The sequence below is a fragment of the Patagioenas fasciata genome, chromosome 1 (genome assembly GCF_037038585.1).
Source record: "Patagioenas fasciata isolate bPatFas1 chromosome 1, bPatFas1.hap1, whole genome shotgun sequence".
Lineage (NCBI taxonomy): Eukaryota > Metazoa > Chordata > Aves > Columbiformes > Columbidae > Patagioenas > Patagioenas fasciata.
Window position 1 is genome coordinate 16,219,530 of NC_092520.1, and position 17,161 is coordinate 16,236,690.

At 37.8% G+C, this 17,161-nt stretch overlaps 1 protein-coding gene across 8 annotated transcripts in view; it reads left to right on the plus strand.

Annotated features, from left to right (window-relative positions):
• Positions 1-17,161, plus strand: part of YAP1 (Yes1 associated transcriptional regulator) — a 90,279-nt gene that overhangs the window by 36,667 nt on the left and 36,451 nt on the right. For all 8 annotated transcript variants that reach the window (XM_065832048.2, XM_065832055.2, XM_065832063.2 and 5 more), the window contains exon 3: positions 11,584-11,699. In XM_065832048.2, coding sequence (XP_065688120.1) covers positions 11,584-11,699 — 116 coding nt within the window. The remainder of the gene's footprint in view (positions 1-11,583; positions 11,700-17,161) is intronic.

Here is a 17,161-nt window from a genome sequence, read left to right on the forward strand (position 1 = left end):
GCTCTTACGATAAATCTGCTGAAATCTAGTGCAGCTTGGAGATCTGTGATTTTTATTTAGTGATCTGTTTTACATCTCAGAATAGGGCAGTTTTTAAACAGGTAGTTCATTGTTTATTGATAAAACATGGTAGTCACTGATTTTGGCAAAGACTAAGCTGTTAAGTATCTCTAAATGAAATTTGTACTTTAACAACTGTTAGTAATTTATGTGATGTGCTTTTAAACAAAGTCCCGTGCTTAACACATAGTCAATATTTTAAATTCCCTCTATACCAAAAGATACTCAGAAAGCAAAGCAACTACATAAAAGCTGACATGCTTATATTTATTGTATCGATTTAATGAAATAAATTAAATCTTAGGACCTCTTTTAAATAATAGATGGGTCTTTATTTTTTATTGATAGAAAGTAGAGTTTGTTTTTCTGCTGATGATTTCACTGTCAAACTTTAATTTTGTCTGTTACTTCCTCAAATTCTTAATAGTAAAACAAAATAGAAACAAATTTCCGTTTGATAACTTGTGAAACTTGCAATGAAATTTGAGTTCAAAATTAGGTTTATTTTGCATTATTTATTTAACAATTGGCTTCTGAAATACTTTTTAGACTGATGCTCTTAAAACTCTGACTGGTGAAGAGAAACGTAGAACCTGAAAACATAGAACCTGAAAAACATTTTTAGGTCACTTTAAAAAAAATAAATACAATAGTTATTATATTTAAGTATACTATACCTTTAATTATTACATTTGTCATTTTAAATTATATAATCTAAATAGCTTAATCTCGTTTCCTGCTTTTACTCTATTGACTTTGCCACCCAAGTTAAATGGATAAATAAGAATAACTTTTCAAAGCGTAGCCTTTGGACAACGTGTTGTATCTGGGTGCCGAGAAATCTGTTGCTTGTGGTGCAATGCAACGTGTGAAACCTGTCTCCGGGGGGCTGAAGCGTGGGGGGAGATAAAGAATAATTTGCTGGCGAAAAAGACAGCGAGCAAGATTGCCCAGAGTTGGCTGAGCAGGTTGCTCGCAAGTACTGACTCAGGCAGCAACTTGTTGGAAGATTTTGGTCTTTGCTTTATGGCAATCTGCAAAGTCGTCAGGGACAGGAATAATTGCCTCCAACCTCAGCAGCACGTAGTGTGTGTCTGAATTGTAAAAGTAAAAAGCTTTTCCTGAGATGTGTTCATAAAGAGTTAAAAAAAGGACGAAAAAAGCTGTAATACAGGAAGTGGAAGTGGAAAAAGGAAAAAAAAAAGGAGAAAAACCATTCAATTATAAGGAAAGGAAGTAGAGGATTTGTTTTTTGCTTAAGCTACAGTCTCAAATGAGGGGGAAGAATGTTTGTATAACTAAAACTGAGAGCATCTAAACAGCTGATTGATTCAAGGTGAGAAGTGTCAGTTCTGAAGCATACATTAAAATAGTTATCAATATTGATGATTTTAATGGCAAGAAAAACAGGTTCACTTACTCCTTGTAGCAGAAAACTATGCTCTCATTTCCAGTAGGTCCTACCTAATGATTTCTTAGCGTCAGCCCATCCTGTCAAGGCCATCTGGGAGCGATCATTGCCCGAACACTCAACGAACCAGTCTGAACTGCCCTCTGAGACTTCCTACTTAGAGCAATAAGGAAACAACCTAAAGCATCTTTTTATCTTAATATTTTGTTTTCCTTGGTGGTGGTTAGCCTCAGGGTTACTCAACAGGATTGCTAGGAACCCCCTTCAGATACTAAGGCAGCTGGCTATATCAACTTTTATTGCAGCATGCTTAGGCAGGCCCCTTTGACTTGAAAACCTTTAGGCAACCAAAAACAGGGTATATAAAAAGGGCTGTAAAATTGCCTGGCTCCTGTTCATGCAAGAAAGCATTTGATTTCTCTCTTGCTTCCTTTGTCTCCTTTTAAGAGCTAACTAGGGAGAGAGAAATGAGATAGGATCTCAGAGATAAAAGGGCAAGAAAGTGATAAAGGATTCTATGGCCCATCGCTTCTGAAAATCATCTGCCCTTCTCTTAATAATATGAAAGTTAGTGTTGTTTAATCTTCAGTGTTAGAGAAGACAGAATGGTTGCATCTCGAGAAGGTCTACTGTGTTTGCTAAGCAGGGGCGAAAGTTAAACAAATGCAGTAGTGTCATGTGAAATGGCAGTAGAAACAGTTCTTCCTTTAGATTTGCCCTCCTTGGTGAAATATCTTTATCTCTTTCATTTAAAATTAAGGAGAGGAAAAAAAAAACTGAATTCTGCAGATACTGAGTGACAGGGAAGCGAACTTGTCAACTTTGGGGGCAGGGTAAAGAGAAGGGGGAGGCTTTAATTAAGTACAGCAGCTTTTTCAGCTGTGGAACCAAGAGAGCAAGCTTAAAATGAAATAAATCTGGTGATATAGAAAAGTGATCACAGCATTTAGTCCATTACAGAGTTTGGGGACGAATTGAACTGATACGAGGGTTGTAAGAGCAAGAACTTTTCTTCTTGGTCTCTGCAACACTGCTGTTTCTTACAGTTTTCAAAGTAATGGAAAGGACTCTGGAAATGAAACGCTCTCATGCTCTTTTTTTGTTGTTGTTGTTGTTGTTTTTAAACTTGGAGAATTATTTTATTTTATTTGGGAAATCCACAGAGGAATCCAAGAACCATATTTTTGAGAATCAATTTAAATACTACTTAGTGTTGTCATACTAACCTTATTTTTTAAGATCAGGTCCTTGAGTGAAGGGTGGGAGAAGGGACAGGAAGAAAAGGAATAATAAATGCAAAATAAGCATGTTATTACTGCAATTTCTGCTTTGACAAGTGGCACGTGTTTAAAGAGTACATCATAAGAAAAGTGGTAATACGCCCCGGCAAACCTTTGAACATCATATCATGTCTTCATCTCATGTATTAGTCATGCATGTGTGATTCGACTGCCTGCTACCCACCGTCCATTTCAGCACGATACACTTTGGAGTGGGGACCTTTCTGAGCACTTTGCCTAGAAGGGCAGTGCTGTTCTGCAACTCCAAACCAGCAAGGTGTTTAGAATCAGAATAGTAAGCTTAGTATTAAGTCCTTGATGTATGCATTGTGCACTGTCTGCATGCAGGCCAGTGCTAATGAAGGCTGCCTTTGATTGCCTCAAATGCTATATTTTATGTATCTGTAAAAATTATTTAATGTGTCAGTGTCCATGGCTTTATGGGCCGTGCTTTCCAGAATTTCTGGTAGCTCTTAGTCACTGGCAAGCTGCAACTGCTCTAGGAATAAATTCTAGAGGGATTTGTAGAAGAACTTGCCTGATTCTTAGTGCAAAATCTATTTCTGCACCAATTAGACCTTAGTCAGAGATATTTCAGGCATTTCAGTTCCTCTTACTGCTTTGTTCTAGTTCAGATTCAAACCATTAAATTGCTGAATGAATTCATGCTGCCTAAGACTGTGAATATGTGGGATAGCGTATATGGTTCTATTTCAGACTCGGATTAAGGGGCTAAAGCTCTGCCAGGCTCTCTTCCCACCTGGCCAACAGCATGTTTGTACACACCATTTTCATACATTTTCCTTGTGTTCCTTCTCAAAGTTAATGAAATCACAGCTGTGGCACAACACATGGACACACACTGCAGCTGCATGTAGATTTTAAGGTGTGCTTTTGCAAGCTGTTGTCACATCGCCAGTGTGCTCTCTGTCATCCTTTGCCTGTGGGGTATGGTTTGGTGAGGACATCATCAGTAGCATAGATGCAGTAGTCCAACACCAGCTTTGTTTAGTTAATGCATAAAGACCTGTCAAGCAGAAGAAAGAATATGGAAGATTGAAAAATACAACCATAGCATGTGTTGCAGCAGTATTCAGATACTTTTATCTATGTTTCTGTTTCTTTGAAGCAATTAGGCCATGGCTGGAGAACATGACTGTCCTTAGGAGACAAACTGTGCTACAAATTTTAGGTGTTATTTTTCTGATATTTTTGGGAAACAGTTTGAGAGGCTATGAATTTTACTGCTATGTGCTTTTATATATATTAAGCTGTAATAATCCTGAAACCTAAGGAAATATTGCAAGTTAATATGGAGAGGACAAGTGGAAACACAGTGCATTCCCAAGCAATGGGTAGAATTTCATCTCTCAGCAGGTGAGATTTTTGTTGCTGTGTCACCAACAGCTTTTCCTTTTGTTAGATGTGTTATTTACAAAGACAGTTGAAAAGTGCTTAAAAGATCTTGGGCCATTTTAAGTGTGTCTCCTTGTCTAATAAGGGTGCAAATGTAGGGAAGTGTTTATGGAGGACTGAACTGGGGGTACAGATCTTGGCTAACAGAGCTGTCTTATTCCCCTTCAGGCTTTTCTCTCTGCTGTTGCTGCTTGGAATCAAAATTTGTGTCATCTCAAACAATGTATTAATGCTGTTAAGGTATAAATGTGTAACTTTGTTACATCATTTGCAAAGAAATGTACTTCATTTTAAAGTCAGCTACACCTAATTAAAAATGGCCCATATTGCTGAAGACTCAGTTTCCTGTTTTTAGTCTTTCCCAGTTCTTGAAATGGCCTGAATAGTCTAGAAAAAAGGGTGCACAAAGAATGTCACAGCTTCTACCCTCAGGCAAGGCTGAATCCACCCCATTGTGTGTAATATCCTAAGAGCATCATCAGCCATAACTCAGAAATCTCTGCGTGCTACACTCCAGTTTTTGAGAGTGGTAACTGGAGCAGTTCATGCCAAGGCTGTTTCTGCTCTAAACTTTTTCTTTCATCCCATGTCTAAACTGCATTGTGGAAAATTCACCTGTGGGGTCCCCCAGCCCACCTGCCATGTTAGACCGACAGTGGCCTTCTAGCTATTGCCAGCCTTTTGGGGGATTTCCATCTAGCTCTGTTCTTTAGTAGGTGCTGTCACTTTTGTAACTACTCTATGGTCACACCACCACATATTTCTGGTTCTCCTGTAGAGGTTCGGCCTCTGCAGAAGTAGGTATTCTGGTTTCTTCTCTGCCTGCTAGAATGATACGTGGGTGGATATAGTGCAGGTAGCTTACACCACCTATGCACAGGGTGACTTTATATAAGATTTGGCAACATTAGTTTGGATTTTTTTTTATGATGTTGTTATTGTTTTGTGGTGGTTTTGTTTGGTTTATAGACAATTAATGGTAATTTGAAGAGCAGAAATACTTTCTCCACATGTCACCTCTGATTTTCAGTTTATATATCAAGTCCCGATGTACTAAAATGTCCTGGCGATAGCTCTAAAATAATTCAGTAATGGCATTTATGAGGAGAAACTTACTCTGGTCATGATTCATCTAGTCTTGAAAGTTTGCAGATGAAAAGAAGTAAAAAGGGAAAACTTTTCAGAAAGTTATGCATTATGTGGATTGAGGAAATCGGCTGGTTAGGAAGACAAAGGAAAAATGAAAGAATAGGATCTGTAGCTCAGTCATTTAAGATTAAACAGAATCATATATGACATACTTGTTGATGGAGCAGTTCATGTTTGGGATATAATTACAAGTCGAAATTTCACACCAAGTTAAGAAAATAATTAGGTTTAACGTCATTTCTGCGCTTGTTTGTGTTACACAGAAACTTTCCTCCACATCCCCAACGCCAAAAGTGTGCAACACCAAGTCAGCAGCTTGGTAGGTCTGTCATGATGTGGTCAGTGGTGTGTGTTTGTGTTTTGCTTTTAATAAAATAGGTTTTCCAGTGAATTCCTAAATTAGCTCAAAAAAATCTGAAAACCAAGTTAGCCATCTCTAACTTCATTAGAGACTGGAAAAAATTTTCTCACAGATGTGAAACATAAAGCTTGTCTACGTTGTAAAACACAAGCATTACTTTATTGAGAGGTGCTCATGTAGTTTTTTATGGCGATGCTTTATACTGAAGAACAACTTGTCTTTTTAAACTTTTGTGACTCTTTTTTTCAAATATGCTATTATGAAGAATCATGTCCAAACGCAAAGGGAAACAACAGGTGATTTATTCTGCCTTATTTGTATGCTTTTATGTGTAGATGAGATTTCTTGAGGTTTTTTGTTGTTGCAGACATTTCATATAGTATGTTCATCTGGTACTGAACCTTTAATTATCTCTTCACTATCTTTTGCTTCCTAATAGCACATTTATGTCACCCATTTAACAAAATAACCTGGCAATTGCTGACCTGCTTATGATGATAGTATCTCTTCTGAGAAGATGCTTTATTGTGAAAGTTCTCACTACAAGTGACACAGCAGATTTGCAGGATATATAAGGTGTCTTTATGCAAAAAGCAGAAAAAAAAAAAAAAAAGAGGAAAAAAGCATCATGGTTTTCATAATGAGTGAGAATTCTGTTCTATGAATGGAGTCCTCAGCATAACCTTGAAAAGCGTACCTACCAACAGGGGCACTGCAGTTGCAATAAATACTACAGAATATCAAAACTGAAGGGCTCCCAGCTAAGCCTTTCTCAAAGGATTTAAGTCACTTTTTGAGTGTCCTTTGTATGCTAATTTCTGCTATGGCTTTCAGTAATACAGTTCATGTCTTCGGTGCAGCAATGGGAGTACAAATGAGAAGGTGTATCACAGCTTGTGTGAAGGCAGATCAGTTCTCTGCTTTTAGGAATGATTTAATTTTATTAATCTGTTTAGCATCTAAAGCTTGTTTTCGATAAAAAGTTACAAATGCGATTTTTTTCTTTTTGCCTCTGGATTTCCTGCTCCTTTTCCAACATAGTTTAAAAAACAACCAACCAACCCCCCCTCCAACAACAACAGCAACAACAAAAACAACAGCCACCAACCGCAAACTACCAGCTCTGTAAAATTAGGTTAGAAATTGAATCTGACCAATCTTCTGTCATGTGATAGTGTTTAATGGCAATAAAGATTTCTTTCAGTTAGAACTTCCAGTTCTTAATAACTACAGAAGTGTTCTTTGAGTGCATAAAATGAGAACATTTTTCTTTTCTTTAGAGTTGTTCTTGTCAATGTGTAAATAATTTGTATATGACTGTGAAACTTGGGGTGGGTGGGGAGAGGCATCTTGATTCTCTTTGTATTGCAGAGCACTTTGAAAGCGCTTTTTGCTGGGGAGTGGTGTGGCTTGGGACAGTCACTCTTCTTGGTATGAGAATTGATACAAGTTTGCTAACAAATATTTAGCATGTTCAGGGTGTTTTAGCTTTGTTTTTCTAAGGCCGATTACCATAGACCTATATGGTACCTAATGGTACAGTCGAAGTTGATTTCCTTAGTTTATACAACATTTGTCTGATTCTACAAGAATTTGCATCACCTAGACATCAATGAACAATAATAAATAGTACCAGATAGCTAGAACTTGCATTTCAGAATTTATTCTATGTAGTAAAATGTCTTATGTTTCTTGATTGTCCTAGAGATGGTGGTTTTAATTCCAAGACTGTTTACTCATTTTTTTCTATGCACACAATTCAAAACTGTGGTTCTTGTTCATGAGTAGGTGGAATTTAAGTTTCACTTAATAGTACTGTAATAAATATAATGACTGTGAGGTATGGGTTTCATTGATTTGATGTAATTTGCTATTTTTTTTAATTGAGGTTGATGGTAGCGCTTTATCATGATGTGCCCCAAGTCATGTAAAATAGAAGATACTAAGATACTAAGTGTAAGGACTGGGGCAGTTGTCATGTAATGCAGCTACTATGGAAAAGTGCGGGGAAAGATATTGTGGTGTTGGTGTCGGAATTCCTGTGATGTCCACTTAGACCTTTCCTGCACTACTGCTCAAAACAGGGCAAAAGATCTCTACCTGTGGAGAATGTCCTGTTTCTGTACTCAAACTGATAATGAGAAATACATAGTGTTTATAGTAGGTTATTCTGGTGCACATGCTGCAGATATTGAAGAAAATGAAGACCTATGTTCTTCTTGTAGCACTAGGATTTATTTAACATTTCATCCGTGTAAGTGGAGGTTTGCCTGCTTTGTATTCTGTAAGCTGATGAGCATGATCTGGAAGTTGTGGCAAGGAACTGGTCTGTTGTGACATGTTTTGGGTGATTTCTTAGTACATGGTGTTCAGAAACACAGGACGTGGAGCAGGTGAGATCTGTGTAAGGACTGTGGTTTGAGGGAGGCTTAAAAGAAAGGTGTTGAGGGAAATGAATATGTAGGTCAGGAGCACAGAGCTGAGGGAGGGGTGACAAAGAGTTTGTCTTACTGAGCTAGTAATCTAATCATACAACGTATGATTAGTATGATTTTAATGGCACCAGCTTGCTTACACTGAGAGTTTCATTCTGTGGCTCTTTGTTCTAAGACTATGACTGGTTGGAGTTGAGTTGGTAAAGCAAGGAACATGCTGACTTCTCTCAAGTGATACTCAGCTGGGGAAAAGCTGGAAGCTGCTGCTGCCTAGAATAGCTATTTATGTGAACAACTCCCTGTTAGTGGGAGCTGTACTCTGCAGGGCAGGCTTAAGCATTCTTGAGGAACCCATAGTGCTGTCTCTGTGCTCAAAACTGGGGTGCTTTTAAAATTGCTTCTTCCACAGTCCATTCATCTATCCCGTATTCAGACAGGTTTGGAAAAGTTGGAGAATGTTGTTTCAGTGTGCTCCTACAGTCAACTGCAAAAAATGGTTCTGTAATGTGGTGAGGCAACTGTATTCCTCTGTTTTTTACTCTACTTTCCAATAGCTTATAAAAACAAAGCCTAAAAAATATGTACCTTAGGTACATATAAGTTCATAGTGCTACATGCATTTTTATAGGCGTTAAATAGAAATAAATTAATGTGTTATCATGGGTGCAGTTTTGTTTTCTCCGTTTCCACTGTTCCCAGAACTGAGTTGAGCAAATATAACAAATCAGAAATAGAGGGGAGGAGTAGCACATGCTGGTACTGTACTTTAAACACAGAGTCTGTGAAGCATTACTGTGCAGTAATGTTTTTACATCTGTATTATCTTTACCTGCTTTCCTTGCTTTGCAAAATTGGCTAGCAGAAAAGTGAAAAAAAAATAATTCTCCAGTATAGAGATTTACATGTAGTCCAGTATGTATTATATAGGGCAGTCTTTACTGTGTTGTGCCCTGTTTTGTAAATAAATAGGCTAAAAAGGAAATAAAGAAGTCTTGCTGTATGTGGCATGTTTCTCAGTGGAGCTGAATACTGGAAAGGAGGTGAACCCAAGACACAGTGTGCTTAATAGTACCTGTGTTAAATGAGCTGTCTTGTGGAAACAAATGTGGCAGGGACACCATTTTAATTGACACTCTAGTAATGAGGAGTTTCCTTGTACACAAGGGAAAACTGTCAGTAGTTGCCACATGCGCACAAAGTACAGCTTTGTTTACTATTATATTTTTGTACAGATAACTTTCCTGCCTATTTTGTGACCATGATACAGCATGTCTGTAACTCCGTGACCTGGAACTGTTTGTGTGTATGTTTAGAGAGGGTAAAATACACATAACTTAAAGCCTTTTAAATAAGCCACTCTGATACTTTCTACCTTATAATACCACATTCCCTTCAATGATTAGAATGTGATACATAATTCTCCATAAGTAATTATCTTGGAGACTACTACCGCATTTTATGATCTTCTCAATTTGCATCTGTTCATTCTCACTTGTTTGAAATGATGAGGTAGTTACAAAATTTAGTATTTTTGGGAAAATACCAACTTTCTGAACACCAAAGAACATGTCAAAATGTTAATTAATTCAGTGGAGCCCGGTTTTATCAATTGGAGTCAAGGGTTTCGTTGGTAAGTTTCTAGGCATAGCAATTAGTTGCTTATGGCAGGGAGAAAATACTATTTTGTTTTGTTTGTCCAGTTTGACGTATGATTAGGTCTTAATTTATGACCAGAGCTTTTGGATGTTGTGGTCATGCAAATACGTAAATAAAGTTAGGATTCATCTCTTCTAACGTCAATGTGTTTGACCTAGTTAACTTAGGTTCTCTTCTTCAGGGAGAAAATAGGCCTGATTCACCTTCAGTATGTTCCTTGAAATGATCAAATGAATTACATCCTAATGGTGTGGATTTAGGTCCCTTTCTTATTGACGGAGAACAGGGTGACAAGATCAGATGTCAGTGTCCACAGAGATGCTGGTCTTGAGTTGACCCAGTCTGTATTATTTATGCCTTTAGAATGTCTGAAATAGCACAGTACCAGCTCATCAACTCAAATATACTTAAAAAACAAACAAACAAATCCCAACAACAACAGAATAAGCTGTGAATTAGGAACAATTGCTGCACAATTATTATTTAATCCTAATAAAAAGATGGAAAATTTACAGCATGATTGATATTTCAGTACAGATACATGTTGATCCAACAAGATATATAAAAACACAATGTAAGACATGGATACAAAGCAGAGGCATGAGTTGGAGTTGATAGTTTTGAACAGAGATCACCAGAAGAATTTATATTGCAGCTTTAAATGTTGTGATTCTGCTGAAGTAAATGAAAATGGGCATTCCATGTAATCCAGAAAAAAGTAACCTTTTAAGGATTATTAATATAAGGAAAGAATGGTACAAAGTTAGCGATGCGTTGGATTCTAATTGATGACAATACTATTTGAACATGAGCTTTGATTGTTACCACTTTTAAGTGAATCAATAACAAGCTTTGTTGTCAAAGTTCAGTGTGTATTATTAGTCTTATTTTTGTCCACGTGTACTACTTGGAGCAGCATTGCTTAATGGCATCAAGATACAGTTGGTGCTTGCTATGATTAGCTTGCATTTGTTATTCATTAGCAGAGTATGCTAATCACATACTCAGAAGGTGAAGTAATCATTCATTGCACTTTTATATTTTCAGTGAATTGAATACTTTTGTGAATGACAGTGCTGCTTGTACTTTCCAGGTTTTTCAAGACTGATAAATCTAAGCTCCCGAAGTTTTGTAGTTAGGCTCTGCAGAGGGCTGGTGGAGTTACTCGACAGTCCAACTGCCCTCAGCTTTTCACATGAAGTTGAGAGGCAGCTGCACATCACTGATATTACTGCTCTAGTGACTGGTTACTTAAATTACCATGGAGAGAAGACAGTTCAGTTGTCAGTGGTGGGGGGAGCAGTCCATGAAATAATGTGAGGATGTGGTCTGTGCACAGACAGTTTGGGAAGACTAATGATTACTCACTAGCTAGTTCATTACAACTCCGGGGCGCTGAATATGAACTCACCATACCAAGTTACCGGACTGTGCTTGAGATTCCAGACATAACTGGCTTGGCCTGAAAGACTCTGGCATTTTTAAATGTGACTTCAAGTAACTAATCAGTTAGCAAAGGAAGAGAAAATTTTGTTTATATTTATGGTCTAGATTACGATATTCATGTTGAGCCTTATCTCACCATTGCTCCAGCTCTAATTGCTACAGCTGTTTGTTGGGAAAGTGGTGGTGGCCAGAGGAAAGGTTTGATAATCTGGCATACCCTGATGCTTGGAAAGAATCCAAACAGCTCATGCTTGGTTTTGAATGTGGCTGTTGTTGGCAGGCTTAACCTTCTGTTGTTAAAACTTTCTGTGCTAGCTGGTCATTGTTGTGAATACTGGTTGTCCTAACTCTTGCTTTGTTTTGTCTTAGTCACATTGATCAAACGACAACATGGCAAGACCCTAGGAAGGCCATGCTTTCCCAGATGAACGTTACAGCTCCCACCAGTCCTTCTGTGCAGCAGAACATTATGAACTCGGCATCAGGTAAGCAAAATTTGTATTTATGAAAACAAGTCATACCAATGAAGATAACCATGAGATATTTTAGCTGGGGAGAGGGAGTCCAAATCTCACAATTGTCCTTATAGTTATCCTGGTGTAAACAGGACAGCAGTCAAGTGTGTTTGTTCTTGCTGTAGAATCTGCTGTGTGCTTTCAGAGCTCTGTTGTGCTGGTGGTGCAGAGAGCAAGCAGCTGAACGCAGTGCCACGCTAGTCTGCTGCGCTCTTCCCTGTGCTTTGTCACCTTGTCTGTCGCTGAGGTTCATGTTTTATTTATTTTGTCACAGTCTGATTGTATTTTGTGTATGTCTGCTGTTCCTGTATTTCAAAGAGGTTATTCTCTGGTGCTGCTTTTTGTTGTCCGTTTAGACAACTTTGTTTCGTGCTGCAATTCATGCTGTAGTCAATACAAGAGATTAGCAGGCATGACCAAACTGTGCTGTTCATGACTCAGTATTAGAGGGGAAGCTAATCAAACTTTTTGCTGGCTAGGTCAGGATGTTGGATTATTCTGAAACGAATGAGAGCCCTGTTCAAGTAGCCATGATTCAAATCAATTAAGGTCTTGGGCTGTGATGTAAAAATACGATATAGTTTTTTCTGAAAAGATATCCCTAGAAACCTGCAGCAATAGAGATGACATGTTTTTGCAGGGACTTTTCTGAAGAAAAGGGAACAGGAGAAAGGAAACAGTTCCCTTGGTCTAGCTTGCCTTTTGGCTTGTCTTACTTGTGCTAAAACTAGGTGCTTATTCTTTGAATATTGACATAAATTCTGTGCCTTGAGGTAACTCCTCAAACTTTTAGTTGTACCAAGAATTAACAGGAAGAATTATTGACAGTGGAGTAGGTTTCATTTTGTGTACTGGGAAAGAAATGAAGGGTTGTTAGCAAAAAATAAACTGGTTAGCTCTACGGGGTAAAAATCTAAAAGAGAATCTAGCAATTAGTGTGCAAGGATTATTTTTAAAAGAAAATCAAGTATTTATGTGTAATTCACTGATGTGTGTGAGCAAGTTATCCTGCATAAATATTGTTACTCATGCAACAGAGTTGAGACTTTAAGTGGCTTGTCTTGCTACTTGAGAAGGCGCTTGTTTGAATACAAATTCATCGAATATTTAATTTTACCGATGAAATGTCACCCCAGTGCTCTGAATTTGATGAAGTGCATGAAGAAATCTGAACTCCTGTGTATATTGAGTTATGTGTTTGTGGCATTGCTTTTTTTAAGCTTAAATCAGTTGAGGTAATATGACTTGGAACTGGCTCTTTGGGTGCACCTGCTTGCCCTTAACTTACTTGCATTTAACAAAAGCCTGGTTTTAATTAAATAATGCTGACCTGCATTTATTGGATATGATTCTGTTTCTGATACCTGATTTGTCAAATCTTTATGTATTAACTTTAAATTATGATTGTATATTTGTTTTTACTGAAGTCTCTTCTGTCTGGTTCTGTTACTACTGAGTTCATGGGAACTTCTGCTTCCTTGGTGGCCTTGTAAAGAATCTTTGAGAGAAATGGAAAAATCAAGTACCTATGTACCATTTCACAGTGGAACTCAAGTCATGATTGATAATGTCTTAAATATAAGACTACTTCACATTCTAATTTGGATATTAATCCTCAAGAACAACGAAATAAAGTTGAGATCTTTAAGACAGAATTTGCTGTCATGAACTTTTGCTGGCGATGAAACATACTCAAGTGCTTTGAGAGCCTTTCATGAAAGATACTGGGAAAAGCCAAGTGTAAGTATTGTGACAGCTGGAGGTCACTGACTTGCAAAAAAACGTCTGAAATGCCACAAGGGAGAATGTTTTCCTTTCTGTATGGTGCATCCTTGTATAGCGCTCATTAATTCTAGCCCTTAATCAGAAGTTAGTGTCCAACTTTTAGTTTATTTAATTACAGTCTGCCATAGGACCTTGAGAATGAAGTTTTGTGGTAAAATAGAAGATATTTAGGACCTGTGTTGAAAGCCATTAGAAGCTTTAGCTATTTGACCAGAGTAAGAATTCTAGCCATTAGCTTCAACTGGAAACAGGAAAACAAAGCAAAAAGGGAGACAGAGAACAGAAAGCTGCTGTCTGCATATTGAAGATAAACCTGTTGTCTTTTCTGTGTAGATAGAATAAGGGAAGCCCAGGGAAAACGGGAAGAAAGCAAAACTAGAGGGTGTGGTAATGGTGAAGGCAAGTCAAAAGATTATTTAAAAGAAAAACAGAGAGGATGTAGTTTAGTATGAGGTTGAGATTTTTAGGTGTTTTTTCTTAAGAAATCCCACCTCTTGAAGCAGCTATGCCTGGATGAGGATCCAGGTATCTTGCTGTAAGTTTCTTAAAGGAAATTAATCTGAACCAGCTTCATCTGTTTCCAGGATGATTTAGTGAATGAACTCTTGCGAGTGTTGGTTGGCATAACTCCTTTACAGGAGGGCATCAGAATGTGAAAAGTGAGGAATTTCCACCCCCCCACTTGTGTTGGTTCTTTGATATTTTTTTTTTCCTCAGTCTTGCTGAACTTAGCTTGCTACATGTAATCAGCACAGATGGCATTTGTTGGTTAATCCTCTGTGAAGTAGGATTGCATCTTCACATCAATAATGGAAAGGAAATAGCCTGTTATTTCTAAATATGCAACATATATATAAAAATCAATTTTGACTGTTCTGATTTTGTGTGTGTGTGTGTGTTTCTAACTATTTTTCTCTAAAGGTGTTACAGGAAAAACTATGTTCTTCTGTCTTGCTTTAAAAAAAAAAAAAAAAAGATAAGGTAGTAATAAAGAGTATGTCGTTCTTCTGAGGAGCTTGTCCTATACATTTCTTACTGTGGTAAAGTTCTAAACTTGAAAGTAGACAATGTCTGGTTTTTATACAGTTACAGTTGATATAACAGATGGGGGAATAATTGTATTTATATACTTCCATTCCTGAACCACGCTTGACAGCTCCGCTTACTTTAACTCTTCTGCTTGCGCATGGATATAAGATAATTCACTCTGGAGCAGATAACCTGTCTGTGTCTTCTTTTGTGTTCCCTCTTACATTGAAGTTTTGAATAGAACTTCCTGGTCAAAGTTTGTAGACTTAGTATAGTTCTGTTGCCTCTTAGGGTAAGGCTGTAGTGCTATGTTAAAGGTTGATAGGAAAATGGACACTTGAATTCCTAACTGTTGAGGTTTTTTTCCCCCTTGGAGGGTGATGGAAAAGGGAGGAATATGCCAATAACTAAAACAACTTCTAGCTCTTCTGTTAGATTCTTGGTCACTTCAGTTGCAGATTTCTATGTAACCAGTCATACTATAAATCCTTCTTTGCGTACAGTCAACACTATGTATGATCTCTTAGGAAACGTGGGTTTCTAAGTATCAGCATGACAGTGGTGCTTATTTCTTGCTTCATTGGCATAAATTTCCCCTTTTTTAATAGTAATTCTTTGGAAGTTTTACAGACTCAACATAATAAAGGTGGACTCTTGCTCTCTGCAACTACCTGAAAGGAGATTGTAGCATGAAGGGTGTTGGTCTCTTCTCCCAAGTAACAAATGACAGGATGAGAGGAAACAGCCTCAAGTTGCACCAGGGAAGGTTAAAATGGGATATTAGGAAAAATTTCTTCTTGGAAAGGGTTTTGAAGCATTGGGACTGCCCAGGGAAGTGGTGGAGTCACCAGCTCTGGAGGTGTTTAAAAGATGCATAGACGTGGATCTCAAGGATGTGTTTTAGTGCCAGAGTTGGGTTAATGGTTAGACTCGATGATTTTGAAGTTCTCTTCCAACCACAATGATTCTATGATTCTATTCTATGGCTTTGGGTAAATTTTGTAGACTTTGATACTATTTTAAAAATTTTGAAATCACAGTGTCAGTGATTGAAGGGAAAAATTCCGTCTTTCCCAGGGAAAGATCAGGAAGGTTCTTAAAGATGACTGTTCGCATTACGTGAAGGTGATGCCTGCTGTTGAAAATAGGTGGTCCAGTCCCTAGGTTGTCCATGTACATTCTTTCAATATCTAGATACAGGTGCCCTCTAGTATGCATTAACTCTGTGATAAAATACAGCTGTATTTAGATTTGGTTTACAATTAAATATTAGAAACTGCAGGGACTTGCAAGATTTACTTTGTGTCCCAGCATAGCTTGAATCTGTACTGGTTTTGCTTTTGTTACTCTTTCTGTTGCTTTCAAGCTGCCAGCAGTGAGCTCTGCTTTGCATTCAAGACTCTGCATTTGATGGCAAAAATGATATATCGAGAAGTAAAAACTCAGAAAAATGGAGGCATGCATCAAATAGAGACACGCACACAGACTTTTAGAGTACAAGTATTTATGTTGAGTTACAGCATTATATAAATATTTAGTTACAGAGGTAGGCTTTATGAGTAGTTCTGTAAGGAAGGCTTACATTTGGAAATTGGAATCTAATTTTGTGATAAGCTTGCCTTTAAAAGTACCACAGTAAATGGTGAGTTCCCTGGAAGGGTTGTTTTTCCCTGTGCAGATAATTTCATAGAATTGTGAGCTTATGGTTGTGATTGTGTTCAGTTGACCTAGGAGGCATCAAACAGAACTAGTAGGAGACCAGGTCACAGGGATATTGTTGGTACTAAATGTTTACAAAGGTTCAAGGGGAGACTGTAAAAGTACTTGAAAGAGAGATCCTTTGGCACCCAGTAAGTAGAGAGAATCTGGCTCAAGAAATCACCTGAGGTGCTTGGAGGCCAAGTGACTATTCATAACCACCATTCTTCTTGGGTCTATATGTATATTCAGTGCTTTATTTAAAAGTTTATAGAGTGTGACAGTCACTAAACAGACTGCTTTCAGCAATAAGATCTCTCCATCACACCCAGCCAGGTGTTTGGGCTAAATGGACTTTTGGTTGGACCCAGCATAGATGTTTTTGTACAGCACGATCTGCAGTAACTAAAAAAATTTTAGTGAGAAGGTCTGAAGAGCAGCAACATAAATTAAGTCACTTAAAAACATAAGCTAATGTTGGGAATTCTTTTCCTGTTGAGCCTTTTTGGGGAAAAAAAGACATGTAATTGCACAGAAATTTTCCTAGATGCTCTGAGTGATTATGTCTGTTATTCTTCACCATGGTTTTCCATTTTTACTACATTACCTCTAACACAGAGTTTGTTGGACAGCCAGTTACAAAATCAGACTTGAGAGACTTCTGGTTTCACAACTGCTCGCAAAACGAAATAGGAATTACAGAAAGCAGTACTAACTGATTTTTGAGCTACCATTTCAACACATAGATGTGACAGCAGAAACACAAGAGCACTTTTCTGGTCAGGGAAGAAAGCAACACCATGGTTAACGCCAAAAGTTTCTAGAGAGAAGAGTTCTGTTTCTGCAGCCATCAATGACACTTGGCAAGGAAGACTTGTTACTGTGATAGCCAGGTGAGCAGACAGACCTTTCCTGTCCTG